The sequence below is a fragment of the Aedes albopictus genome, chromosome 1, assembly GCF_035046485.1.
Source record: "Aedes albopictus strain Foshan chromosome 1, AalbF5, whole genome shotgun sequence".
Taxonomy (NCBI): domain Eukaryota; kingdom Metazoa; phylum Arthropoda; class Insecta; order Diptera; family Culicidae; genus Aedes; species Aedes albopictus.
This window is the reverse complement of record NC_085136.1, coordinates 79,547,402-79,574,123: the sequence shown is the minus strand read 5'-3', so window position 1 is coordinate 79,574,123 and position 26,722 is coordinate 79,547,402. Positions and strand designations below refer to the sequence as shown.

At 41.0% G+C, this 26,722-nt stretch overlaps 3 protein-coding genes across 3 annotated transcripts in view; 1 reads left to right on the top strand and 2 right to left on the bottom strand.

Annotated features, from left to right (window-relative positions):
- The window catches only part of LOC109421960 (uncharacterized), an 89,143-nt gene that overhangs the window by 59,651 nt on the left and 2,770 nt on the right, over positions 1-26,722 (bottom strand). The gene's annotated exons all lie outside the window — the stretch shown is intronic.
- Positions 1,278-26,722, top strand: LOC115253972 (transforming growth factor beta-1-induced transcript 1 protein). The gene is made up of 4 exons (XM_029855312.2): positions 1,278-1,503; positions 13,585-13,800; positions 26,174-26,407; positions 26,465-26,722. The coding sequence occupies exons 1-4, from the start codon at positions 1,501-1,503 to the stop codon at positions 26,546-26,548; spliced, it is 537 nt and encodes a 178-aa protein (XP_029711172.1). The 5' UTR covers positions 1,278-1,500; the 3' UTR covers positions 26,549-26,722.
- Positions 16,273-19,132, bottom strand: LOC109406000 (uncharacterized). Its single transcript, XM_062844891.1, has 4 exons — positions 18,911-19,132; positions 16,926-18,342; positions 16,581-16,863; positions 16,273-16,522 (listed from the first exon to the last, which is right to left on the bottom strand). Exons 2-4 carry the CDS (start codon positions 18,331-18,333, stop codon positions 16,273-16,275), a joined length of 1,941 nt encoding a protein of 646 aa, XP_062700875.1. The 5' UTR covers positions 18,334-18,342; positions 18,911-19,132.

The window sequence follows — 26,722 nt, the reverse complement described above, 5'->3', positions numbered from 1 at the left end:
GCCCTGTTCAACTACGTAGGTTGAACTTGCTCGAACTTGCTCCATCCCGCTCTTTCCCGTTTGTTGACAAATGGGTAAGAGTAGGATGCAGCAACTTCGAGCAAGTTCAACCTACGTCGTTGAACAGGACTTATATTTCCCGCTGACATGTATATCCAGCATTTACGAGCACTAACGGCCGCCAGAATGATATGCACATTTTATTATAAGAATCAAACACTCTGATGTCTGTCTGATATGTATTGCTTGGCAGCCATAGGCGAAACTAATCCCTAGAATATTGATGCATTGCTGTGAGATATCGGGCGATGAATGATGAATGGATGAACGAATGAATATTTGTTTGTGGTAAACAATCTTAAAATGATGCAGACTGGATTCGATCCATGAACGTCGGGATCACCGAGCCCGTGTTTTATCCACACGGCTACCGACGCTTAGTTACACCCTTTAACTCCACTTGCAACTTAATTCCCTTAAACCAACCTCATCCCTAATCTAAAACACTTCAACTGCTCTGAACACAATCAGATTCCATTTAGGTAACGTTATCTAAATGGATTCGACCTATATGGAGGTTTGAGTGTATTGAACTCAGAGTTGGCCTCGAATCCTTCCCAACCAAGCTGAATTATACGACCAAGTTTAGAAGAGAACAAACCTGTCGATTATACCCCTGGCAAGCGAGGGGTCCATTAATTTAACCCTACCAAAGTGTTTTTCTTCCTTTTTTATCATATTTTTGCGAGTAAGCAAGAAAATTTTTAAATTTTATGTAAACGGCGGCTTGGTTTCAACGAGAATTACCCATGTTAAAACAGAGAATAAAATCAATATCATTTTGTTACCCACTTCTCCTCGGGAAATATCCCAATCTTACCTTCTTTTCCTGTCCTCGAGCAGCCCACCGCGACCCATCTGCTCCGCCGCAGATCCGGTCAATCTGCTGCTGGTGATCTTCCCCGATGACACGATACTTCCGACAGGCTTGTTATGGTGGTGGCGGTGGTTGTTGTTGTCCACGGAAAACCCATCCTCGAATTCATTGAGGATAAACTTGCCCCCACTAATCTCCGAGTCAACACCTTTCGGTGCGACAGCGACTGCATTGGTAGGTTTTATTGCTGGAGGAGCTGCACCGGAATCGCTACTTTGACTGTCGCCCACGCAATCACGATGATGGTGGGCTGCTGGCGATGCTGACGACGGCGAGGTGCGCCTCTGTCGATTTCCTACGCCACCGTCATCTGCGGTGTTGTCTCCGTGCGCGTTTTTCCCCCGATCGGGTGAGGTTGGCCTCTTGGTGGAAAAGCGTTTTTCCACACGGTTGGTCTGGTCAGTTGCACCCGTAACTTCGGTCGCTACGGATGGTTCCTTCTCGGTCGTGCCGGCTCGATCGTTCTGTTGGTTTTGGTTACTGATCTTGGCGGTAGAACGCTATTGTGGAAAGTTTGAAACAAGTGATTTATTGTTAGTCTTCGGAGAAGGAAATATTTCAAAATGGTACGTGGAAATATGAATGAGATGGTGCTGATTTCATTAAACTGGTTGTGCAGTTTCATAGTGTAGTGAAGAGTCTGTTATTCAAAGCGGTATTTTATATAAGAAAAATATAGTGTATGATTCGATTCTGAACACAGATTAAAAGTGCAATCAATGTAATTGAAATTTGACATCAAGCTCAAGAACAACTTTCGGAGTATTTCGGAGTGCTTTTATGTGAGGGGACAAATTGGAATGGATGGGCCTTGCCCTTATTTTGCTAAAAATGGGAATGTTAAAAGTTAAGTATTGAATTGTCAAAATTCGAAGTCCGTATCTCATGCCTCAAAGGACCTCAGTTTCACAAAAATTGAATTTAGGTACCAAAAACGAGCATATTTTGGTATTTGGTATCTTCTTCTTCTTCTTAATGGCTCTACGTCCCCATAGGGACTTGGCCTGCCTCTCTCCAACTTAGTGTTCTTTGAGCACTTCCACAGTTATTAATTGGAGGGCTTTCTTTGCCAGCCATTGCATGAATTAGTATATTGTGAGGCAAGCACAATGATACACTATGCCCAGGGAGTCGAGAAAATTTTCCCGACCGGAACGGGGATCGAACCCGCCGTCTCTAGATTGGCGATCCATAGCCTTAACCACTAGGCTAACTGGAGACCCGGTACTTGGTATCTGTGCACATCTTTTACCCTTCGGTGAAAAAGTCCAATTTTAAATGTGAAGTAAATTTGTTTTCCTGATATTCTAACCATAGTTTGTTATTTGAAGTTGGTGTCTTCAGTAGATGAACAATCATACGGACGTGAATCTTCTATTCAAATGATTACTAGAGTAACTAGAGTAGTATAATTTGGATCCCCATATATTTTGAACCCCCTTAACAATTTTATCAAGATTTTCTCATGTTTAGTGAAGGTATCTCCGAAATTTCTAGAATCATTTGCAAGATTAGATTGCTCTGCATGAGTAGCTATCATTTTTTAATAGTAAGACATTTTCTCACAAGATGGTGCTGTAGCGCATAATTGAGTTGATTTGATAACAGCTCAGCCGAACAAAAATAAACAATCTTAGTTTTTTTCTGCGAATATGTTTGTCTCACCAAACTTAGTCCAGTAATGCAATAATTATTAAGAAATCATTCAAACATATTGCTCTGAGGTAAAAAATAACTACTGTTGCTTATGCCTCGAGTCAATAAAGAGATGTAAAGATGGCGCACTGTTCAAATGCATAAGAGACGTATGTCAAAAAGATATCCAGTTGAAAATTACTGATGTAATTTATATCACGGATATCTTAATGTACACTCCCGATCAAAAGTTTGGGGTCACCCCCTCAAAAACATGTCATTTTTTAGGCCCATATCACCGCCAATTTGCATCGATTTCAAAACCCTAGGTCTCATTCAAAAGATAATAAGTCGAAGAAACTTTTAACATGATTTAAAAGAAACTTTTTCTGAAAATTTGGTATGTAAACTTAACCCAAAGTTGCCAAATTTTCTAAAAAATGAATATAAACTTACGGCAGTGTCGCTGGAAATTGGGTCGCCCAAATTTCAAAATGAGAGCGGTAATAAAACCCATTTTCTATTAGCTTTCAACTGCTTTTTACAGAACTTAGCTAAAAAATCTAGAAAAAAAGTTATTAGGGGTACTCACTAAACAGATTAAATTGCTGCGTAAGCCATGATTTTCTGCTTATTTGAAATGTTTCATGATTTTGCGAATGAAATAATCAAAGATTGCCTTGGTGATCGCGACGTGTAATCAGTTTAATCAGTTTACGCTGTTTAGTGAATCCCCTTATTAAGTAAATTAATCCTTGATGTCATCGACCAAAAGTTTGGGGTCACCCCTCAAAATGCTTTATCGGCCAAAAGTTTGGGGTCACTATCGTAAAACATGGAAAAGTGATTTGTTAATATCTTTGTCATCTTTCATTCAATTTTAATTCTTCTTGGCTTATTTGAAACAAAATGAATGATACTTACTGCATAGACATTGAACCACACATATTTGTTGAAATTTACATACTAAAACTTAACGTAAATTTGCCTCATTTTTTGAAGTATGGTGAAATGTGTTAACTTTACATAACATTTTTATATACAAAAATCGTAAAATAAAATTAGCCAAAAAGAATAAAATGAACTATAGATGACGAAGATATCACCAAATCACTTTTCCATGTTTTACGGAAGTGACCCCAAACTTTTGGCTGATACATCATATTGAGGGATGACCCCAAACTTTTGGTCGATGACATCAAGGATTAATTTACTTAATAACTTTTTTTTTCTAGATTTTTTAGCTAAGTTCTGTAAAAAGCAGTTGAAAGCTAATAGAAAATAGGTTATATTACCGCTCTCATCTTGAAATTTGGTCAACCCAATTTCCAGCGACACTGCCGTAAGTTTATATTCATTTTTTAGAAAATTTGGCAACTTTGGGTTAAGTTTACATTTAAAATTTTTAGAAAAATTATCTTTTAATCATGTTTAAAGTTTCTTTGACTTATTATCTTTTGAACGAAACCTAGGGTTCTGAAATCGGACGCAATTTGGCGGAGATATGGGCCTAAAAAAATGACATGTTTCTGAGGGGGTGATAATACAAGTTCTCCCGCTGGGATTTACTGATTAAATATTTAGCTCTTCCTCCAGAAAATTCTCCTTGGGGTCCTACAAGATCGTCCTCGTGAGAATCCTGTAGGAATTGATTCCAAGGTTTTGTCCTAGAATTCCTCCCAAGATTTTTCACATTATTCTTCCTTTGATCCCCTCAAATATGCATCTAAGGATTTCTTTCCCTCTGAGTTTTTTCAGAGAGTCGTCCAAAGGGATTGCTCCCGAGATTCTTTCGAGGATTTCTCCAGAAATCTGACACTCATCTTTAAAATCTGGGCTCTTCATTGTTTGCTCCCGTTTTTTTTTCAATACCTCTTGGATTTTTTTTATATTTTTTCCCGAAATTCAATGATTTTCCCCTGTATTCCTCTTGGGGTTTTCTCAGCTTCTTCCCAGGATTCTGTCAAGGATTTATCCAGGATTTTTCCTTGGAATTTCATTAGGAATCCTTGCCAGGTTTTTTTTTATTCCTTCCAGGATTTCTTTAGAGATTTCTTCCGGGATTCCTTCTGGTTTTTGACGGATAATTTCGGAGATTCCAACAGGAATTCTCCCAGTGATTCCTCCCGGGATTCCTTTAGGGATTTCTTCAAAACATCCTACCAGAATTCCTACATTATTATCTCCCAGGAGTTCTTCGTTGTTTTTTCGGGTTTCCTTCATGTACTCCTCCAAAGTTTTATGCAAGCAATCTTTTAAGACTTCGGTCCAGGATTTCTTTAGAGATTCATTCCGAAATTCCTGTAAAGATTTCTCATGAGATTCTTTCCGACATTCTTTCAGGAATTCCTTCCGGCATTCATTAAAGAATTTTATTGGGGATACCCTCAAGATTTCTTTTTCAGAAATTCATCTACAGATACCACCAGGGATTCCTCCCTGGATTCCTTCAAAGATTCCTCTCGGGGTTTCTGCATTTATTTTTCTCAAAATGCATGATAGCCAAATGCGTAGCTTATGGGGAATTTCTCCCGGGGTTCCTTCAGCGATGCTTCCCCAGGTTTCTTTGAATCTTTCTACTATGATTAGAAAGATAGATTATCGTGCAATTCCTTCAGGGATAGTTCCAGAATTCTGCCAAGGATCTCTCTAGGATTCCTTAATTGATTCCTCCCGGGAAATCTTAATTGATTCCTCTTGAGATTACTATATGCAATTCTTCCGGGATTGCGTCATTATTTTTTTCCGACTTTCTGACTGCGATTCTTTTAGCACGCAGAAAAAAGCATGGTAAAATCAAAAATATTTCAGGAAACTCAAATAAATTGTCAATTTGTTCTGGCAACAAAATTAAAACTGTTTGGAGCAAATCGAACGTCACATTTGAAGCAAATTCAATCCATTTTTGAAACAAACATGCATCTTCTGACAGGTTATGTTAAAAACAAATGTAAAAAATTTGTTTTTTGATGGCAGGTCGGCCCTACGGAACTATTTGTTTTCCAATTAAATTTACAAAGCCTTCGCTAGGAAAACCCACTTCCCGCGTGGCACTTTCAATGCCAACATCATGTAGATAACATACGCTCCCGAAATCAAAGGGATTTCGTGGAAACTTTTGGTGAAACTTGACTTTTTTGCAAGAGGAAATCTTGTTTGGTGCTGCAGCTGGAACTTGAGAGTTTTGTTTATGTTCTCGACGGCGGAACGGGGTCGACGGCCTCTTCAATGGGTATTGTAGAAATCAATATGTAATTGAGTTAGTTTTAAAAATTAATATTTTAGTTTTAAATATTTTATCAGTTTACCGAATAAACATGAATATTTTTGTTTCAAACGAACAAAATTTGTCTGATTTGTCACTGATTATCCTCGAGATAGTACCAAGGATTCCTCCTGGCGTATTCCATAGTTTTTCCCGGGATACCTTTAGGATTTAGGGGTCTCCAGTTGGCCTAGTGTTTAAGGCTATCGGATCGCCAATCCGGAGACGACGGGTTCGATACCCGTTCCGGTCGGTAAAATTTTCTCAACTCATGGGCATAGTGTATCATTGTACAAATTCATGCAATGGCAGGCAAAGAGAGCATTTCAATTAATAACTGTGGAAATGCTCAAAGAACACTAAGTTTAAGAATGGCAGGTCAAGTTCCAGTTGGATGGTTGAGCCATACAGAGGAAGAAGAAGAACATTTAAGATTCTCTTCTGGGATTATGTCGGGATTCCTCCAGAGTATTCAAAGGGGATTCCCTGAGGTTCTTTCTGGAATTATTTAAATATTTTTTCTGGAGCTCCTTCAGGGATTTTTTTCCGTTTTTCTTCCATGGACTCCTTCCGGGATTCCTGCAGGAATTCCTCCCAGGATTACTTCATTGATTCCTCCCGCGCTCCCGGGATTCTTTTATTGATTTTTCTCGTGTTTTTTAAGGATTCCTCCCGAGGTTCATTCAGTTATACTTTTAAGTATTCCCCCGGGAATCTTCTAAGAATTTCTCCCAGGATTCTTTCATCGATAACTACCGGCAATCCTTCCGGTATTTCTTCCGGGATTCATTTTATGATTCCATCGAAAATTTCTCCTAGATTGTTTCAAAGATTCCTCCATTGACTTCCGAGTTTACGTTTCTCCCGATATTTTTTTAGAGAATCTTTCCAGTTTCTCCAGGAATCTTTTCAGAAATCCTTCAGGGATTCCCCTCTGGATTCCTTTCTAGATTGCTCCTGGGATTCGTTCAGGGATTTGTGCCGGAGTTCCTCGAACTCCTTGAACGAATTCCAGGAGCAATCTAGGAAGGAATCCAGAAGGAAATTCCTGAAATGCATCACGCTATTGACAACCACTGAACAATTAGCGTGATGCATTTTCATCCAAATCCGTTCAACGGTTCTAAAAAACGGTGCTCTAGAAATTTTGAGCTATGTACTCCAAATACCTTGTCCTTAAGACCCTCTGGAGATATCAAAGATATCTTCAGAGATTTCTCGATGTATTCCTTCAAGAATGCTGCTTGAGATTGTACCAATAATTCCATCTGGAATTATATGCTTGATGTATTTCTGCATGAATTTCTTTTAGGAATTCTGTCGCAAATATTTACCATTACTTCGAAAATTAATCCTGGAATCTTTCATAAAACTTGTACAAAAAATCCATTAGGAGTCCATACAAGAATACCTTCAATAGTTCGTCCAGATATTATTGCAGACATGAATTCCTTCAGCTTTGTTTTCCAGAGATTCCTATATTTTTTTTTCAAAAATTTGTTAAGAAAGCTCTTTTGGAACTTTCTAGGGCAGGGGTTCCCAGCCTTCTTGAGGTGGCGACCCCCTTTGAGAATTATCAAAACATCTGCGGCCCAATGAAAATTTTTAGAAAAAATGAATTAAATTAATAAAACCGAGGTTTTTTGGGTACAGTGACGTAGCCAGAAATGCACTGTGAGAGGGGTTTTCGATGATCAATGATACGTTTTTTTATTCGACACTTACATTTCGCAAACAATGATGTCATGTACATTCAATTTGAGTCGTAGCTGCTAAATAGCGGCGCAGCCGAATTTTTTTCTTCTGAAGGCGTTTGATACTGAAAATTTCTTCCTCAAATTATGGCTTTTGGGGGTGGCGGTATACAAAATAAAAAATTGGTATATGTAATTTGCTCAAAAAATAAAATACAAATTTATCATTTTTTTGGTAACATCGCGGCCCCCGTGGACTGGCTTCACGGCCCCCCAGGGGGCCGCGGACCACTGGTTGGGAACCCGTGTTCTAGGGAACTCCTCATGCAATTGCTTCCGGGATTCCTCATGGAGCTTCTTCAGGATTTCCTCCAGATATTCCTCCAGGTATTCTTCCAAAAAATCCTCTAAGGATTTACTCAGAAATTCCTTCTGCGATTCTTCCGGGAAATACTCCAAGAACTAATCCACGACTTCCTCCAGGAACTGTTTAGGAATTCATCTTAGGATTACTTATGGGTTTCCTCCTAGGGTTTCTTAAGGAATTTAGCTAGGGATTCCTTCAGGAACTACTACAGGGATTCTTCCACGAACATTTCTTAGGATTCTATTACGATGTTTCCAAGAATTCCTGCTGCGATTTCATCAGTACTTCCTATTCCTATTGAGATTTCATTATAAACTCCTCCGGGGATTACCTCAGGAACTCCTCCTGTGATTTTTTCAGCAATTGTTCTTGAATTTCCTCCAGGGATTCTTCCAGAAATTCCTCCTGGGATTCCTCCAGAAATTCTTCCAGGGATTCCTCTGCGAATTCCTGCAGAGATTCCTGTAAAAATTCTTGCAGGGATTCCTCCAGGAATTCCCCTAGAGATTCCTCCTGAAATTCCCCTAGAGATTCTTCCAGAAATTCAACTAGTAAATTCTCGTGGAATTCCTCCAAAGATTCCTCTAGGAGTCCCTCTAGAGATTCCTCGAAGAATTCCTCCTGCCTGCAGGGATTCCTCCTGGAATTCCTTATGGGATTTTTATACGGATTTCTCTAGATATTCCTTCAGCATTTCTCCAGGAATTACTCCAGGTAATCCCCCCCAAGCATTCCTCCAGAAATGCCTGCAGGATTTAATCCAGGAATTCCTCCAGGGACTCCTCCGGGAATTCCTTCAAGAATTGCTACAGAAATTTATTAGAGATTTTTTTCCAGAAATTCCTACAGTAATTTCCCCATGAATTCCTCAAGGGATTTGTATAGGGATTCCTCCAGGAACTTCCAGAAACTTCCTTCAACAATTTCTCCAGCAATTTTTTCAGGAATTCCTCTAGGAATCGATTAAGGAACTCCTCCAGGCATTCTTCCAGAAATTTCTACAGAAGTTCCTTCAGGAAATCCTTTAGAGATACCTTCCGAAATTCTTCCAGGGATTTCTCCAGGGATTTATCCCGAAATTTCTTCCAGGAGTTCCAGGGTTTCCTCTGGGATTTCGTCTGGTATACCACCAAAGATTCCTCTAGGGATTCCTCTAAGCATTTCTTCAGAAATTCCTCCAGCCGTTCCTCCATGGCTTGCTCCATGCATTCCTTCAGTAATACCTCCAGGCATTCCTCCAAGAATTACTGTAGGGATTCCTGTAGGAATTCCAGCTGGTATTCCCCTAGGGATTTTCCAGGAGTTCCTCCAGGGATTTCTCCAGGGATTCTTCCAGATTAGCACCCTAAAATTGCTTCAGGGATTCCTCTAGAAATTTTTCCAGACATCGATCCAGAAATACCTATAGTGATTCCTTAAAAAAATCCTGTCGGGATCTCATCAAAAAAATTTCAGAGGTTTCTTCTGAAATTTTAGACATCTTTGCATCATCTTTTCCAGGGGTTCATCAAAGAATTTCTCCAGGATTACCGGAAGATTCTTCTGAATTACTTCAAGGATTTCTAGAGGAATTCATTCAGCGATTTGCATTGTAATGCTTTAAGATATATATTTTTAAAGTTCATACAGGAGTCAGGAAATCCTTCAAGAGGTCATCCAGGAATTCCTTCACTATTATCTTCAAGAAATCCTTTAGTAGTTCATCCACGGATTTGTTCAGGATTCTATCCATAAATTCCTCCAAGAATACTCCCTACAGTACCTGCAAAGGGTTTTTTTTTTCTTAAATTCGTCTTGCGATTCTTCCAGGAATATATCCTTAGATCCTTTTTTTCCAAGAAGCCTTTCAAGAAGTTATTCATTACTTTTTTTTAGAACTTCCACTGTGTTTTTCCAGGGATGTTTAAGGGTATTTCTTAAGAAAGTCCCTCAGGGATTCATTCAAAAATTTGTCAAAAAACTCGTTCAGAAATTCTTTTGGGATTGCATCAAGGGTTTCCTCCAGTGATTGTTTTATGACTTATCCTAGGATTCCTGCAGGAACTTCACACGGGATTTTCTTTCTAATTTTGTGTAGGGATTTCTCCAGATATTTTGCTTGGTATTTTTCCTAGAAGTTGCCTAAATTTTTTCCAAGGATTCCTTCAGGAAACCCTCCAGCAGTTTCTTCAGAAGTTTATTCAGGGATTCTATCAGGAATTCTGCCAATAAGTCCTCCAAGGATTCTACCAAGCAACACACATGTCACAGAAGACTCCCGGCAGCATAGGTTTTGATTGCGCAGATACTTCTTCTTCTTTATGGCTCGACGTCCCCACTAGGACTTGGCCTGGCCTCGCTTCAACTTAGTGTTCTTTGAGCAATTCCACAGTTATTAATTGAAGGGCTTTCTTTGCCTGCCATTGCATGAATTTGTATATCGTGAGGCAAGTACAATGATACACTATGCCCAGGGAGTCGAGAAAATTTTCCCGACCGGAACGGGAATTGAACCCGCCGTCTCCGGATTGGCGATCCATAGCCTTAACCACTAGGCTAACTGAAGACCTAGATTGCGCAGATGTCACTGTGATTTACTGTACTTACATGCTAAGAGCGCTTTCAGACAATACTTCAGGGAATCCTTTAGGAATTCATCTAGGTAGAACTCTTTCGGAATTCTCCCAGGGTGTCCTCCTAGGATTTCTTTAGTAATTTGGCCAGAATCCTTCTAGAAAATCTCCAATAGTTCCTAAGTGAACTCCTCCGGGAGTTGCTTCGGAAATTGCTAAAGTAGTTCCTTCGGGAATCCCTCCAGGAATTACTTCGAAAATTCATCCAGAAATTTCTCCAAGAATTCCTCCAAAATTTACTCCGAGAAATTCTTCGGGATTCCTCAAGGAGTTCCTTCCAGAGCTTCTTCAAAAATTTAAACAGGAGTTCCTCCGAGATTTTATCCATGATTTCCTCCGGAAATTTCTTTATGAGTTCCTAAGTGAAATCCTCCGGGACTTCCTCCAGGAAATCCTCCATAGTTCTTCTGGGAATTTCTCCAAGAGCTTCTCTAGGAGTTTCTCCGGGATGTCCTCTACAAGTTCATCAGTAAATTCCTGTAGCAGTTTCCTCAAGAACTTTACTGAGAAATCCTTCGAGTATTCATCTGGAAGTTCCTCCGGGAGTTTCTCTAAGAATTCCTCCGGGTATCCTTAAGGAGTCCCTGCTGGAAATCTTCTAGGAGTTCCTCCGGCAATTAGGAGTTGCTCCGAGATTTTTTCTGTGAGTTCGGTCAGGAATTACTCTAAGTTCCCCCGAGAAATCATCTAGGACTTGCTCCGGATAAGAAGTTCCTCCGGATAGATGTTTCTCCGGGAGTTTCTCTAAAGAGTTCCTCCAGGAATTCTTCTAGGAGTTTCCACCGCAAGCTCGTCTATGAATCCCTTCGAGAATTCCTCTAGGACTTTCTTCGGAAATTCCTCTAGGAGTTCCATTGAGAATGCTTTTAGGAGTTTCCACTCTGAGTTAATGGGGTTAGTGGGTCTCCAGTTAGCCTAGTGGCAAAGAATAAGAATATCAAGAATTCCCACTCCGCTATTTGCAGATGAAAGTTCCACCTTCATGCGGTAGTGTGCGTTACTGATTGCATGCGGATACCAAAACATACGCACACCACCTTCTCTTATGACAAATCACGAACACTGTTATAGAGAGCTTCCACCTTGATACGCTTAGAGAGCACCACTTGTCTCGTCGCTTGGCGTTTACATAGAAAAAGGCAAAAGATGGCATTCTTTCTATTTTTGTTCTTTGCTAGTGGTTAAGGTTATGGATCGCCAATCCAGAGATGGCGGGTTCGATTCCCGTTCCAGTCGAGAAAATTTTCTCGACTCCCTATGTATCATTGTGCTTACCTCACAATATACAAATTCATGCAATGGTAGGCAAAGAAAGCCCTTCAATCAATAACTGTGGAAGTGCTCGAAGAACACTAAGTTGAAAAGAGGCAGGTCAGCCATAAAGAAAAAGAAAAAGAAGAACTTAGAGTTTAGCTATGAATTCCTCTGGAAATTCCTCTAGGATTTCAACTGGGAGTTCATCTGAGTTTTTCCGGGAATTTCTTTACGAGATCGTCTGAGAATTTCTTTTGGAGTTTTACTGGGAATTTTTGTAGTAGTTCTGGGAGTTTCTCTTTGGGTTCCTCCGGAACTTTCTCTACGAGTTCCACTGAAATTTCCTTTTGGAACGCCACCAGGTGTTCCGCCGTGCAATTCTTCTAGATGTTCATCCGAGAATTTTCCCAAGAGTCATTTTGAGAATTTCTCTGAAATTTTCTCCAGGAGTTCCACCGGGGATTAATCCATGATTTCCTCCGGAAATTTATTCTGAAGTTCCTACGTGAAATCCTCCGGGACCTCCTCCAGAAATTTCTCCGCGAATTTCCCCGGGAGTTCGTCTGGGATTTCCTCCGAGAAGGCCACCAGGAGTTCCTTCGGGAATTTTACCGGGAGTTCCTACGGGAATTCTTCAAAAAGTTTCCAGAAAATTCCTCTAGGAGTTGTTTTGGGAATTTCTCCAGGAGTTTGGCCAGGGATCCCTTCGGGAGTGCTTTCGGGAATTTCTCCAGGAGTACCTCCGAGGATGGTTCCAGGAGTTCAACAGTAGATGATGCCAAGGAAGTATCTGCATTCAAACCATGTCAACTCATCGTTCGAAATTGTACATGAAGACAAATAAATAATGATGTAGGTTGGTATTAATAACACAAAACATCGTAGGTAAATCTAGATATCCGGATAAACCATGGCCACATCCAGAGCCACTCAAATCTCGAAGCAAGATGATCACCATAGTGGCAGATTGTTTTGATTAATATTGGCGCACATCATTTTTCACACGGCTCTCGAGAAAAGACTGTTCTAGCGTGAGCGTCGTACTGCTGCTGGTTTCACAGCACGCACGACAGGGGAAATTATTGCTCACACTTCGTAGATGCTCCACCAGGGCAGCACCACACCAGCCAAATAATATAGTTGGATTTATTACCCACGATAGACACATGATTCTAAGTGTATGGCGCCCCAGCAGCAGCACCATTTGATTTCGCAGCTCAGCGATACCGTGGTCTGGAGGGATATTGATCGTTTTCGTATTTGTTCTTTATTTAGTACAGTATCTTTAGCAAAAATCTGCTGAAAACTAGTGGTGCTTACATCAACTTCTCGAATATGCGCTGTTTAAAAGGTTCCGATTTCGCCGTTCTGTGTGATAAACTTACCCCTTATGACGGTAGAATTAAGCAACCCGTGGCTAAAGGATGTTTTTCATTGCATTCTTTGCAATTTGTTTTCGAAATGGATGGGATTTTAACGATTGTTGGAGGTTATAGCGATTAACGCCCCGGTTGAAGTTTTTTTTTAAGGACAAACTTCTTGACATCCCGCTACAACAGTGCATCAAAACTTCAAACGCACAAATCTAAAGAAGAAAGCTCTACACAACAATACATTTTATTATTCTCTACTTGTTCACTTGTAATAAGCTTAAAATAAGAAGATCAGGTGCGCTGGTTTTGTTTACGAAGAGATTTGTGCCCTTGAAATCGTGAGTAGGTGCCAAAGTCGGCCATTGTGGCGGCCATTTTGGGATTCTAACAAGTCTGTCCTTAATCTTATTTTATCGAATCTTCATTTCTTCTCATTCCCCTTTCCAGTCGACCACCTGCTTTGGCTGCAAGGAGGAGATCAAGGACAAGATGCTAGAGGCCCTGGATAAGTCCTGGCATCCGGAGCACTTCGCGTGCAAGGAGTGCAAGAAGCGCATCGTCGAGAACAAATTCCACGAAAGCGACGGGCTTCCGGTGTGCTCCAAGTGCTTCGAGTCCAAGTTCCAGGCCATCTGCGCTGCCTGCCGGAAGATGGTCACCGAGGTGAGTTGGGTGGGGGGGGGATGGATAAAATGTCCAACGGAAAAACAACACAGGTGTTTGGGAATAGCTACGACGACAGCACACAAAACAAGATGTTTTAGAGTGGGTTGTTGGGTGGCGAAGAAAACAAACATAGCGTTTGACGCGATTTATAAAATACAGTTGGTTAATAGGGTGGTAGGGTAATTCAATGACTTCATTCTGTTCCATATTGATCGATTAATTCTTAAGCTATCATCATATACAATTTTTAATGACTCACTGCATCAGGTTAACTCCCATTTCAATTTGAGCATAATATCTGTGGTACTTATCCAGTTGACGTCTCGGCTAATAATGATAATTCCAAGACCTCGGCCTACTTATTGATGTGCTAAACTACCACATCTCCTTTTCTTTAGCAGTGTGGTAAATAACTAATTAATTGATTAGAAATGTTGAGTTTCTTAAAACGATATTTAATTCTTGAAATCAGTTAAATGCTAGTTGAAGTATTCTTCTTGACAGCTCCAGTTGCAATGCTCACGTCCTCCATTCCCTGGTTGCTATGATGTACATTCTAGCTTCCATATCACCACATCTCCCTTCCTTTAGGGTGATTTATCGGATGATACATGAGCAACATAATCCTTCTGCCAAAACGGTCTTTGAACTGTCCTAGGTGGTCGAAGATCTGATGGGCTCGTAGATGGATTTGATGTTAACAACGGATCGATTATACTTCCAGAAGATGCTGCAAAGTCGTTGGTTTCCTTCGTCGAGTTGGTTATCTTTTTGACATGTGCGGAATTTCTTTCGTATGTGTTGCCCGAAATTGGATCTCTGACTTTGACGCGATTACCTGTTTTGCTCAACACCACATATTCTATTGGGCTGAAAGTCGTTGATAGTTTGTGTCCTGGAAGAAGGTTTTGCAGCAACACCAAATCTCCTTCATTGATTTCTGAAACTTGAGCATGTCGACGAGAATCCTCATTTAATTTTCCTTTGTACTTCATGATTGTATCCCGGTCTTGAGCTTCACCATCCTTGGGCGGCGCAGTCTCGATGTCGCTGATGGATGGAATTTTCGAGCGAATTGTTTTCCTACTGAGTAATTCGGTTGGCGTTTTTCCCGTCGTTGAGTGGGGTGTGGTGTTGTACATCATCAAGTATTCAAGAAGGTCTGTTTTCCAGTTCCGATGGAGAGCATGGCTGATCTTGAGGCGCTTCAAAAGAGAGCTGTTTTGGCGCTCAACTTCTCCGTTCGCCTGAGGCCAATATGGTGCTGTATGGTTGAGCTTTATCTTCCTTACATGGCAATAATCGTCGAAATCTGAACTGATGAATTGTCGGCCATTATCTAAAGTTATGGTCCTCGGATAGCCAAGTCGCACAAAAATGGGTTCGATGTTCCTGATAGTGTCTTCCGTTGTTATCTTACGCATGATGCACACCTCTTTATATCGACTGAAATAATCTACAAGCACTAAAAGGTAGTCTCCGGAAGGCAGTGGACCCAGAAAGTCCATTGCAATATCAACCCATGGATCATTGGGCATTTTCCGACGCATCATCGGTTCCGGAGCTGAGGGACGGCTGACTAAACGACAACCTTCGCACTCTTTAACAGTTCTCCGCGCATCCTTATCCATACCAGGCCACCACACTCTGTCACGTAGTCGCGTAATCATACCTGTTTCCCCTGGATGTCCTTCGTGAGCCAGTTGTAGCATCCTAGGTCGTAATTTACGAGGGATTACCAATCTGCATCCTCGAATGACATGGTCTTCAAGCAAGTTCAAATCTTTTTGGAAAGGAATGTAGTCCTTCGCACATTCCTTCAAGGTTTCGGTGTCCCACATTCCAGATGTTATCGCTTCCTTCACTAATTGAATTTCCAGATCAGAGTTCACGGCTTCCTTGATTTCCGACACATCGATTGCGACGGACTCGGTGATAGCATGGATGTACAATCGATCGTCAGTTTGATCTACTTCGTTTACTTCTTCAGACAGGGATAGCCTCGACAATGGATCGGCAATATTTTCCTTCCCAGGCCTGTACACGACGCGAAACTTGAATGGTTGTAGTCGGAGAACCCAGCGTTCGATTCGTCCAGAAGGTTGCGAAGTAGGCTTGAAAATCATCGTCAATGGCCTGTGATCGGTCTCAAGCTCGAATTGCCGGCCCAAAAGGTACAATTTGAACTTTTCAACACTCCAAACAATCGCGAGAGCCTCTTTTTCTGTCTGGCAATATCGTCGTTCAGTGGGAGATAGAGATTTGCTGGCATATGAGATTACTATTGGATCGTTGTCAGATTCGTCGGAGAACTGCACTAAAACGGCACCAAGGCCCACGGGAGAAGCATCAGCAATGACTCTCGTCCGTTTAGAGTTGTCGAAATAGCCCAGCAGCGGAACACAGCATAATGCTTCCTTGAGTGATTTAAAAGTAATTTCGTGACTTTTTAGCCATGTAAACTGTGCGTCACCGCCAATCATCAATTGCCTTAGCTCGAATGTTCTGGTGGCTAGATCCGGAATGAAGCGACCGACATAGCCGACTAGACCGAGAAAACTCCTGATTTCTTCGACATTTTTGGGCGTTCTGAATTGTTGGATTGCCTATCCCCATATGCGTGATGAATGTGGTGATGTAGCGACTTGATTCGTGGAGTTCGACCTGGTGATACGCATCTTTAATATCCAGTTTTGAGAACCATTTGCAACCGTTGAATCTAGCAATTATATACGCTGAAATTTACCTTTAAGGGAGATAAAAAAATAAATAATTACCTTGCCAGTATATCATCGAGTGTCGGAATCATGTGGTATTCTCTTTTTATCGCCATATTAGCCCTTCGCATATCGACACACAAACGCACGTCCCCGTTATCTTTTATCACGACTACCATAGGGGATACCCACGAGCTCGGTTCTGTGACTTTCTCAATTACTCCTAGTTTTAGCAACTTTTGTAATTGCTCTTCTACTTGCTGACGAAGGGCGATAGGCACACGGCGCACATGCTGGGCAATTGGTGTTACTTGTTCATCAATATCAATTCGTACCTTTACGCCTACAAGGAACAACTCACGTGAAATTCTACATCTAAATGATTTATTGCTCTATATCGTTAACCTTTAATCTTAGGAAACTTCTCTGCGCATTCGGACACTTGTTGAACTGCACCTGAGTTGATGACACTGGGAAGCCCGATCAAAAGTACACCAAGTTGCTTCGCTGTTTCGCGTCCCAGAAGATTTTGCTCACCGCCTTTCACTACGTAGAAACAAGCGGTAATATTCGTGCTACTTCCAGAATCGATAACCATTATCCGAGCAGAAAAGGTACACAGGATTTTCAATTCTCTATTCTGGGCGTAGGCTGACAGGCTCTTGTCTGACTGCTTAATGTCCTCACAGTTCGCTCCTTTGTTCTGCAGATACGTCCATGTTGATTCACCGATAATGTTGTATTTCGATCCAGAATCAATCATCATTTCGATTATTACGTCTCCGACCTTGCACCATACAAGCTCATCGTGGTTGTCGCTTATCGCGAATATAAACGAATCGCTTCTTGCTTCTGGCTGCTCAACTGCTGATGATTGATTTTCTTCCACTGCATTGACTTTGAACTTCTTCGCAGGAATCGAACCTCGTTGTGTGTTACTTGACTCAAATTTTCGCTTGTAGGGGGGTTTTTGGCACATTCTTGCGAAATGACCATAAACTCTGCAATTTCGACACTGAAGAGTTTTTGCGGGACAGTCTTCGTTGAATCGGTGTTGTTTGCCTCCACATTTGGAACACTCCCTCTGTCTCTGGAAACGATTTTCTTGAAAGTAATGTGTTTCGTTAGCTTCGCGATACTCCGGTCGGTTTGAAGGCTTATTCGGCCAACGATGCTCTGGCTTGTTCATGATACCGCAGACAGGCGAGTCACTATTACGATGAGGAACCGTTACGCTTCTTGACGGATTAGCACATTGTCCCAACTCGCGTACTTGCTGTTGAACCGACAGGTGTGAATTTACAAGCTTGGTCAGACTGTCCAGATCGATTGTTGATTTTTCTAGAATTTTCCTGCGTAGATCGGGGGGAGCTAGCATTACGATTTTATCGATTACTGCGGCATCCTGGCTCTCTTGATCTGTTGAGCCGAATCGACACTTTGAGGCATAAGTCTTGGCGCGAAGGAGAAATTTATCGAGGGTTTCGTCCTGCAGAGGAATCAGCGACCAAAAAGAGTACCTCTCGAAGGTATCGTGTCGTTTGGGTGCGAAATATTCGTCCAGCCTTTTGATGGTTGATTCGAAGTCATCATCGATCTGGTTTTCGTTTGCGGGTAGGCTCTCGTACACTTTTTGAAGCTGTCGGCCGCCAACCGCCAGGAAAATGCTCTTCAGTTTCTTTTTCTTCTTCTTTCCAATAGCGCTGGCCACATACTCAAACTGCTTTTTGTAGTCGTGCCACTTCTGCCTGATTTCAGACAGAGGAATGGTTTCGCATTCGAAGGGTGGCAGTTTTAAGAGTTGATCTTCCATTGGTTATACCTAAAATATAACATTTTCATAAGGATCCGCATTATCATTTATCATTTCGGTCAATTTGAAGAATGGTTATTCAAGTCCCCGATTGTATCGTGCCCTCACCGGACCAACCAGCTGGTTGTCCGTGAAGGACTTTATTGGTCATGCCCTCACCGGACCAACCAGCTGGTTGTCCGTGAGGGACTTTATTAGTCATGCCCTCACCGGACCAACCAGCTGGTTGTCCGTGAGGGACTTTATTGGTCATGCCCTCACCGGACCAACCAGCTGGTTGCCCGTGAGGGACTTTATTAGTCATGCCCTCACCGGACCAACCAGCTGGTTGTCCGTGAGGGACTTTATTGGTCATGCCCTCACCGGACCAACCAGTTGGTTGTCCGTGAAGGACTTTATTGGTCATGCCCTCACCGGACCAACCAGCTGGTTGTCCGTGAGGGACTTTATTGGTCATGCCCTCACCGGACCAACCAGCTGGTTGCCCGTGAGGGACTTTATTAGTCATGCCCTCACCGGACCAACCAGCTGGTTGTCCGTGAAGGCTTTGTGTTTTTTTTTTTGTTGAATAGATTACCTCACAACTTCCAAAAACTGCGTTCAGGTTCGCTTCAGGGTCCGCTCGTCGCCAATTATGTGGTAAATAACTAATTAATTGATTAGAAATGTTGAGTTTCTTAAAACGATATTTAATTCTTGAAATCAGTTAAATGCTAGTTGAAGTATTCTTCTTGACAGCTCCAGTTGCAATGCTCACGTCCTCCATTCCCTGGTTGCTATGATGTACATTCTAGCTTCCATATCACCACAAGCAGCATATAAAGTTTAGCAGACATTGGCGTTAATTAGAGACGTAGAGTCTCAACATTTGATGCTTTTGCGTTTTTAGTAGTGTTTATAATAGAAATATCTTTCCAAGGCAACGCCGTCACTAATAGAATCACATGGATATCCGATAGATATAACTTGAATAAGCGCGATATTCTTACTTGAGAGAGACTTTGGATTCGAAACCGACCATCGTCCGTTAACCACAATCTTTGCCGATGTCACTTCCTCTCAGTTGTACTTAGAGATGGGTGCTTTGACTACAAACGTTCGAATTTAGAATTGTGAATATGACCGGAAAGCAAAACGTAGCGGATCTATCTCGTTTCGAGAATCGCCTTACTCAACGGAAACCTCCGTTCCTGAGGCAGTATACTTTTGACGCAAACTTGGAATTCTTGTCGCCTAACTCAACGGACATACGCCGTTCCTGAGGCAGTTCACCTCTAGGGCTGAACTTGGTAATGATGTCGCCTTACTCAACGGATATAATCCGTTCCTGAGGCAGTCCACTTTTGCGGTGAACTTCAATATTTTTCGCCTAACTCAACGGATTGAATCCGCTCCCGAGGCAGTTTACCTTTAAGGTGAACTTGAAAATTGTTTCGCCTAACTCAACGGATGGAATCCGTTCCTGAGGCAGTCCCTTGCATAGGAACTTGAACTTGTTAATGTTGTCGCCTAACTCAACGGATTTTAACCGTTCCTGAGGCAGTCCACCTTTGAGGTGAACTTCATTGTTTTTTTTTTCGCCTAACACAACGGATTGAATCCGTTCCTGAGGCAGTCCCTTGCAAAGGAACTTGTTATTTTTTTGACCGATTCAGGGAACCATAGTTCGTTACCTAGTCAACAACTTGTTTGGCTTGATTTTTTTTTCAGCAGGATGTCCAATATTTTCGGCAGAGCAGGAGAGTTCCTTCTTGATGATCAGCTTCACTTGCAGCACATGCACGTCCTTTCACGGAAAACGGATCTTGATTTTTTTTCATGGTCTGGATCTCCAAAATCGCCGAGTCGTTTTGCTTAACGCTCCGATAATCGTTTCGAAGGCTCAAAAGCAAACGGGGTTCGTTCGTCGCCAATGTGGTACTTATCCAGTTGACGTCTCGGCTAATAATGATAATTCCAAGACCTCGGCCTACTTATTGATGTGCTAAACTACCACAATATCCAAAAAAGTTTCTTCTAGATCTTATAGTAAACATGCTAATGAAGCAAATAATACCAATTTTGTTGTGTTTCTGGTAAAAGTTAAAAAATTGGGCTCTGTAAACTAGATGATTAAAATTTGAAGTTGCACAAAGTGGTCAAAAAATGTAGCATAGTAGATAAGAAAAAAATCTCACGGATAATATATTTAATTTCCAAACACAATAAAAATGGCTGTATCGATAATAAAAGATATTTCTCGATTGGTAAGAGTAATTTTTACTGGAATATTTGATCAAGAACCACCATTACGGGCCTTCTCAATACAATTTTTTTTGTTTCAAGTTTCTCAACAACACCAGTAGCAACAAACGTTAAGCAAACGAATGTCTTCATTACTGCTTACTGCATTCGTTTTTATGGTATGACAAGCTTTGCCATCTGAAGGATCGAATGAGCTGAAAAAATAAGTTTGTTTAGATTAAATGCGTTCAGGAAAGCTAAGAAACTGTGTGGTAGTTCTTATATTCCGTAGAAAACCTTAAAAAATAAGAAACTTGATCTCCGAAAAAATGTTGTGGGAATGCCTTTATCGATTTTTCCCAAATTTTGATCAAGACATTACTTAGACAACTTGTTGAGAAAGCGAATGTGATAAAAATTTAGATAATTTTTGGTATTTGATGATAAATAATGTTGAAATCATAAAAAAAAACACCTTTGTGCAAATGCAAATTTGAAAAATTAAGTTATTTGTTAGAGAACTCGACTGTTCTTTAAAATATCAAGACAATTGAAAGGAAATATAAAAATATGGAGTACAATATGCTATACTCTGAAACAAGTTGGTAGAAATCATTAGAGCAGTTCATTTAATTTAATATACAAAGTGTACTTATAATTTCTGGAACAGTCTATATTTATCTTTGCTATCTTACTCTTCCGTCAAACAAAAGATTCTTCTTCGCCCATATTTCATAGATGCGACCCACCCTAACTGGGAAATGAATAGTCAGCGGAGCAAAACGGGTCGCGTGAACCATCAGGTTGCGACTGCGGCCAATAAAAAGCGTGATTTCAACTTGAGAACCGTGTGCATCTTTTTCACGATGCCATGCCTGACCCGACGCCGCCCTCGCCACCCACCACACGCATGGTAAGCGCAAGTGTCCCAGGCCAGGCCAAGCGCATGAGGTGAGAGAAAATCTTCGGTCATTTCGCGTCGCGTAGTGATTCCAGAAATAGAACCTCACCGCGATATCTACGCCACACCGCCGGCCGTAATATGCGGTATGGTAGCTATTTTGGACACCGTCGCGGTGCGCGCGGTGGTCTTCCTCCTGGGAACAGATGCTGTATGCCATTCAAATGCTCCGGAAATGTTTATTAGAAGGCGGCGGCGGCAAACGGAGCTATTTTGTTCCAAACTTACGACGATCGGTGATGTTTTGTTTTCGAAGAAACGGAATGTGCAACTTTTGGATAGCTACACTGACTGGCTACACTTGCTTTGAAGAATAGTTTGTTTGATATTACTTGTGAAAATTGCTATTAGCCGTGAGCGTTGATGAGTCAAACGTAACTCGCAACTCGATCGAGTTATAAAGAAAGACGATAGATTTCGATCTTTGCGCCTCGGAAATATTGATTGACAAGAGGCTCATAACCTCATCAAATGAGCAACCGTCGCGTCATGGATTGATGCCAACAGGCAGGCGCGGATTAAGGATTGTGGGGGCCCGGGGCCAGAGCGGATGGGGAGGCCCCTAGGAGAGATGACCAAAAATGTTTTTCTTTATTTTCGAACAGTACTTGAGTAATATGAAAAATAAAGCCAATGTTAGCAACCGAAAAATTCTGAATTGGTGCTATTCAACTCCCAAACCGCCTGGCGGCCAACCGGAATGAACTGGGGATGGCAACAATCGTAGAAAGAACGAGCACCGCCGCAAAATCTGTTGATATTACGTTTCATAACAAACCCGGAATTCAAAACAAAAACAAAAATAGGGTGATGTAGGGTGACCAGTTTGTCGAATTAAAAGATTACCCCGGTTATTCGACAACAGTCGGTGTCGTATTACCCAAGTAACACCATTAGTTATATAATTGTTTAAAAGTCACTTATCAGACCTAGTCCGATGTTTTTTTCTAGAATTTTTTACGTTATATCGAATACATATATAATCAAAACAGCGCAAAAAATGGCGGCTTATAAAACATCTTACAAGTTAGATAAGATGTATCTCAATACATATATTTAACTAATAATGAGGTTCAAAACATGCTTCAACTAAACTTTGATGTATTGATTGATTATTATAAAGTCAATTGTTAGTAAATAAACCCGCAAAATGCACATATTATACAATCGCATTCTATGTTGAAATATAGCTATTTTCAAGATATTTACCCACCAGAAAGCATTTATATAACATGTTGAACCAACTTAAGTCAAAACTATATTTTTGCTATTTATATAACGTGCAGAATTCATTTATAATACACACTAATGAGATTGCGCACTATGTGTTACGTTGCTTGACAGATCTCTCTTCGAAGAGCGATTGAAATTGAAAATGTTTGACAGAATAATTAGTATTCGTTTTTCTGTTCCATCCCGAAAAATGATTGGCTTGTGATGAAGTCTATGGACCTACATGATAATTTTCGGATAAGTAGTTATGAAATGGGTGACAGTCAATAATAGTAATGCTATTTTGCATGCCGTTCAAAATTCATGGTGAAAGTTCTGATTCTACCCACTCAATATTCAAGCGCCATTCCATTGAATTGAGATGTGTTTCATGAAACAATAAAATTAATGATAATTTGTTCAATCCTCACGACGATACAATATGGCAGGCCTAGTGGCAGGCTCTTCTTGAACCTTACACTGCCGCTCAAAAGTGTTAAGAATAGTTTATGTGTCAATCAGTATTAAATTTTAAGTAGAGCCAATGACTTGTTATTAAATGAGGCTTAAATTTAAGTAGATTCGAGTATTTTATAATTAACAAAGCTGTTATGTGAAAATAACCAATTTTTATATGTATATATTTCATATAATAATTTTTATACTCATATTTTTATCCGGTACTGTGTCATCTAGATAATTGTACTAGCAGATTTGGGCATAGATAAAATAACGTTAAAACAACATCATAAAAACAGCTGTATAACAGACTCTGAAATGTGTTGTAATAACGTATTTATTAGTCTAGATATCATTTTTTAAACATACTCACACATTAGCCGTGATAATGTATTGCGAAAAACATTAATACAACATAAATCGAACTTAAAATGAACTTGTTCCTTCAGCTGGACTTCATCTGTCAAAACATCAAAACATTATTGTTATTGGTTTGTTTTGAAGATGGTCCATCAGCTTGTCAGTATTTTGTCCGCTCCGTATTCCACGGGAACGTAAGTTCACAATGACCATTGGATGGATTCGCGTTTGGATAGTTCGTGCATGGCCGCTTATAACTATCTGCAGCATGTACAAAATTGGCCAACTGTTGAAAGATAACGTGGCAACACATCCGGATTGGCTAGACGAGATTCCGGTGAAGGTCAAGCCCGCTGGTGGTCAGTTTGTCATCGGCCACACAACCCTGAGGTAAGAGTAATATTCACGCTGGAGTCCGGAGGATTTACATATTTAACAAATCTGTTGTGGATTGAAAATGAAGATAGTGGAGTGGTGTCAAGGCAGAGATGTTAACCCTCTGTTTTTGAATGATTTTTATCATAAGAACAGCGCAATTTGCGTAATATCCTTTTTGTGAAATTTACGGGAAAAGGTCAGTAGACACAAATACAGGAGAATTTAGTTATGCGGATGCTGAGATGTTTGTTGGGACTCAACTTGCAGTGCTCGGAGTCAGTTCCTTAGGCTAACTGATTATATTTGAGCTTTTTATTTTTTGTGATAACTTGTGCATTTGATGCTCTATTAATGTTATATAGCTGTGAAATTTACTTTTGTTTTCGAACATAGTAAATCCGATAAAATATTTTTCTGTGGGTTATCGATCAACTAAACAATAGCTTCATTATAACACAAGATGTATTATTACTCGCTTATACAACTTTTAAACAACATCTTTTTATTCTTTCATTATTCAAGATGTTTTCTGTGTTACTTGGGTAGCGGGGTAATACGGTAATTGGAGCGTGGGATATCGCAGAAGTTTACATGACATATCATGTAAAGTTCATGAAATATCATGTAAACTTCCATTATATGTCATCTAATTCAGCATGACTCTGAGAGTTTACATGACATATAACACAAATATACATGATATATCATGTAAACCATCATAACACTAAGTTTACATGACTAAAATGAAGTTTACATGACGTGTAAACCTCATTATTTTTATCTGTGCACTTTACCACCGTTCCAAATGTTCTGGCGTTTATGTCGCATCCCGGATGACGAACTCTCATGCCTGCTGTTCAACACCACTCTGGAAGGTGTACCAGAGCAATGTTGAAGAGCAGGCATGAGAGTTCGTCATGAACTGGATAGTAAGTTCACCCGAAACCCTTACGCAGTTTTGCACACCGTTCATCGTTGCTGTGATCAGTCTCTTCAGCTTCCTAGGAAAGCCATTTTCGTTCATAATTTTCTGTAGGTCAGTGTGATGTATGCTGTCGTATGCCGTACGTTGAAGATGTGGTCCATCGTTAACCCAGACAGATGACGGAAGATGATCTGGGATAGCGCATTTGAAGTAATAATCGCTCTAAAGTTCTCACTACCTAAATGGTCACCTTTCTTGTGAATGGGGCAGATTACCACATCTTTCCATTTGTTCGGTAGCTGTTTGATTCTTCGATTCTGACTATCAACCGTTGGAAGCAGGTGCCGAGGTTTTCTAAGCTCTTGTTGGTAAGTTCAGCTGCGAAACCATTATTACCAGCATATTTGTAGATTTCTGAGTTGGTGAATGACATCTTTAACTTCCTTCAGCATGGGAGTTGGATCGTTTCCATCCCCTGCGCTCGTTTCCTCTGTAGCCCTGTATGTTATTTAGTTGTCCCATGTTGTATGGAAATACCTATTAACATGGGACAACTATGCCACAGACGGCAGTACGTTCTCCACACCATCCAGGTGCTCATCTAAATGTTGCTTCCACCTTTCAATCATCTCAAGTCCGTCCTTGAAGAGACTACCGTCTCTGCATATTCCGGCTAGCGGCTCGAAGCCTTTGCGGGATGCGTTGAACTTCTAGTAGACTTTCTGTGTTTCATGAGAACGGTACAGCAATTCCATTCCCTTGTACTCCGGTTCCAGACGGTGGTTTTTCTCCTGATAGACATCTCTGCTATTTCCACTTATGTTTGTATCGACCTGAGTTCTGTCGAGTTCCATGTTGCAACATTTGCCAGCCGCGCTTCTTTATTCTCCTCCAAAACAGATCTGTACCTACTCCTCGTCGAACTATTCGTTCCGTTGACTCCGTTCCACCTATCCGATGGTGCACTAGACTGCGATGTTGATGGTTGCTTTTACTGCACTCCAGCAGTCTAGAGGGGCCACATCAAGCTCTCCTTCGTCTGGCAACGAGATTCGGTTGTGCCGTGGCGGTCGCCAGTACTGTACATGGTTGATGACGAAAAGTTTTGAGCGCAGTTGAGGCATCAACAAGTAGTGGACCGGAGTGAATGTTAGCACCACGAATGTTCCTAACGTTGATAATGTAGATAATGCTCGACAAATAAGAACGTGGTCGATTTGTGACTACGAAAAGTTCTTATGTATTGGGATATATTACTCTATTAGTACATAATTCAAACCATTTTCTCATGAAATATTTTGTCATTCTATTTTTTTTTTCAGAAAGTGGTAAAAGCCATGGGAAAAACCTGGCACCTGGAGCACTTCATCTGCGGTGGACCCTGCAAGCAGCAGCTCTCCGGTCAGACCTTCTTCGAGCGTAACGGAAAGCCGTACTGCACGACCGACTACGAGCGGCTGTACGCTCCCAAGTGTGGCGGTTGCAAGAAACCCATCTCGGAGAAGGCCATTTCCGCCCTGGAAGGCAAGTGGCACAAGGAGTGCTTCCAGTGCAAGGTTCGTGGGTAAACATCGAGTTGATGGACTTGAGTAATAATAATGGTTTCATTTCAGCTCTGCAAGCAACCAATTGGCGTGGACTCAAAGTTCCGCTCGGACAAGGATAAGCAACCGATTTGCGAGAAGTGTGGAGTCTAAAATGCAATCGTTTCCATCTCTCTCTATCCTAATTTGCTGGATGTGGCCGCGTGACAACTCAGTACTGTTGTAATCAATGTAGATGATAAAACGATGACATCCCTTCTCTCTCTATTCACTCAAACATGGACAAGAATAAAGATAAAAATTATAACTTTTAATTTAAATGCTTCA

Excerpts from the sequence above, each read along its gene's own strand:
- LOC115253972 (XM_029855312.2), top strand. Across the intron at positions 13,801-26,173 it reads GCCGGAAGATGGTCACCGAG|AAAGTGGTAAAAGCCATGGG; the intron begins GTGAGTTGGGTG and ends TTTTTTTTTCAG. Across the intron at positions 26,408-26,464 it reads AGGAGTGCTTCCAGTGCAAG|CTCTGCAAGCAACCAATTGG; the intron begins GTTCGTGGGTAA and ends GTTTCATTTCAG.
- LOC109406000 (XM_062844891.1), bottom strand. The coding sequence starts at position 18,333 with ATGGAAGATCAACTCTTAAAACTGCCACCCTTCGAATGCGAAACCATT. Across the intron at positions 16,864-16,925 it reads GAAGTTTCCTAAGATTAAAG|GCGTAAAGGTACGAATTGAT; the intron begins GTTAACGATATA and ends TGTTCCTTGTAG. Across the intron at positions 16,523-16,580 it reads CTCGATGATATACTGGCAAG|ATTCAACGGTTGCAAATGGT; the intron begins GTAATTATTTAT and ends TATAATTGCTAG.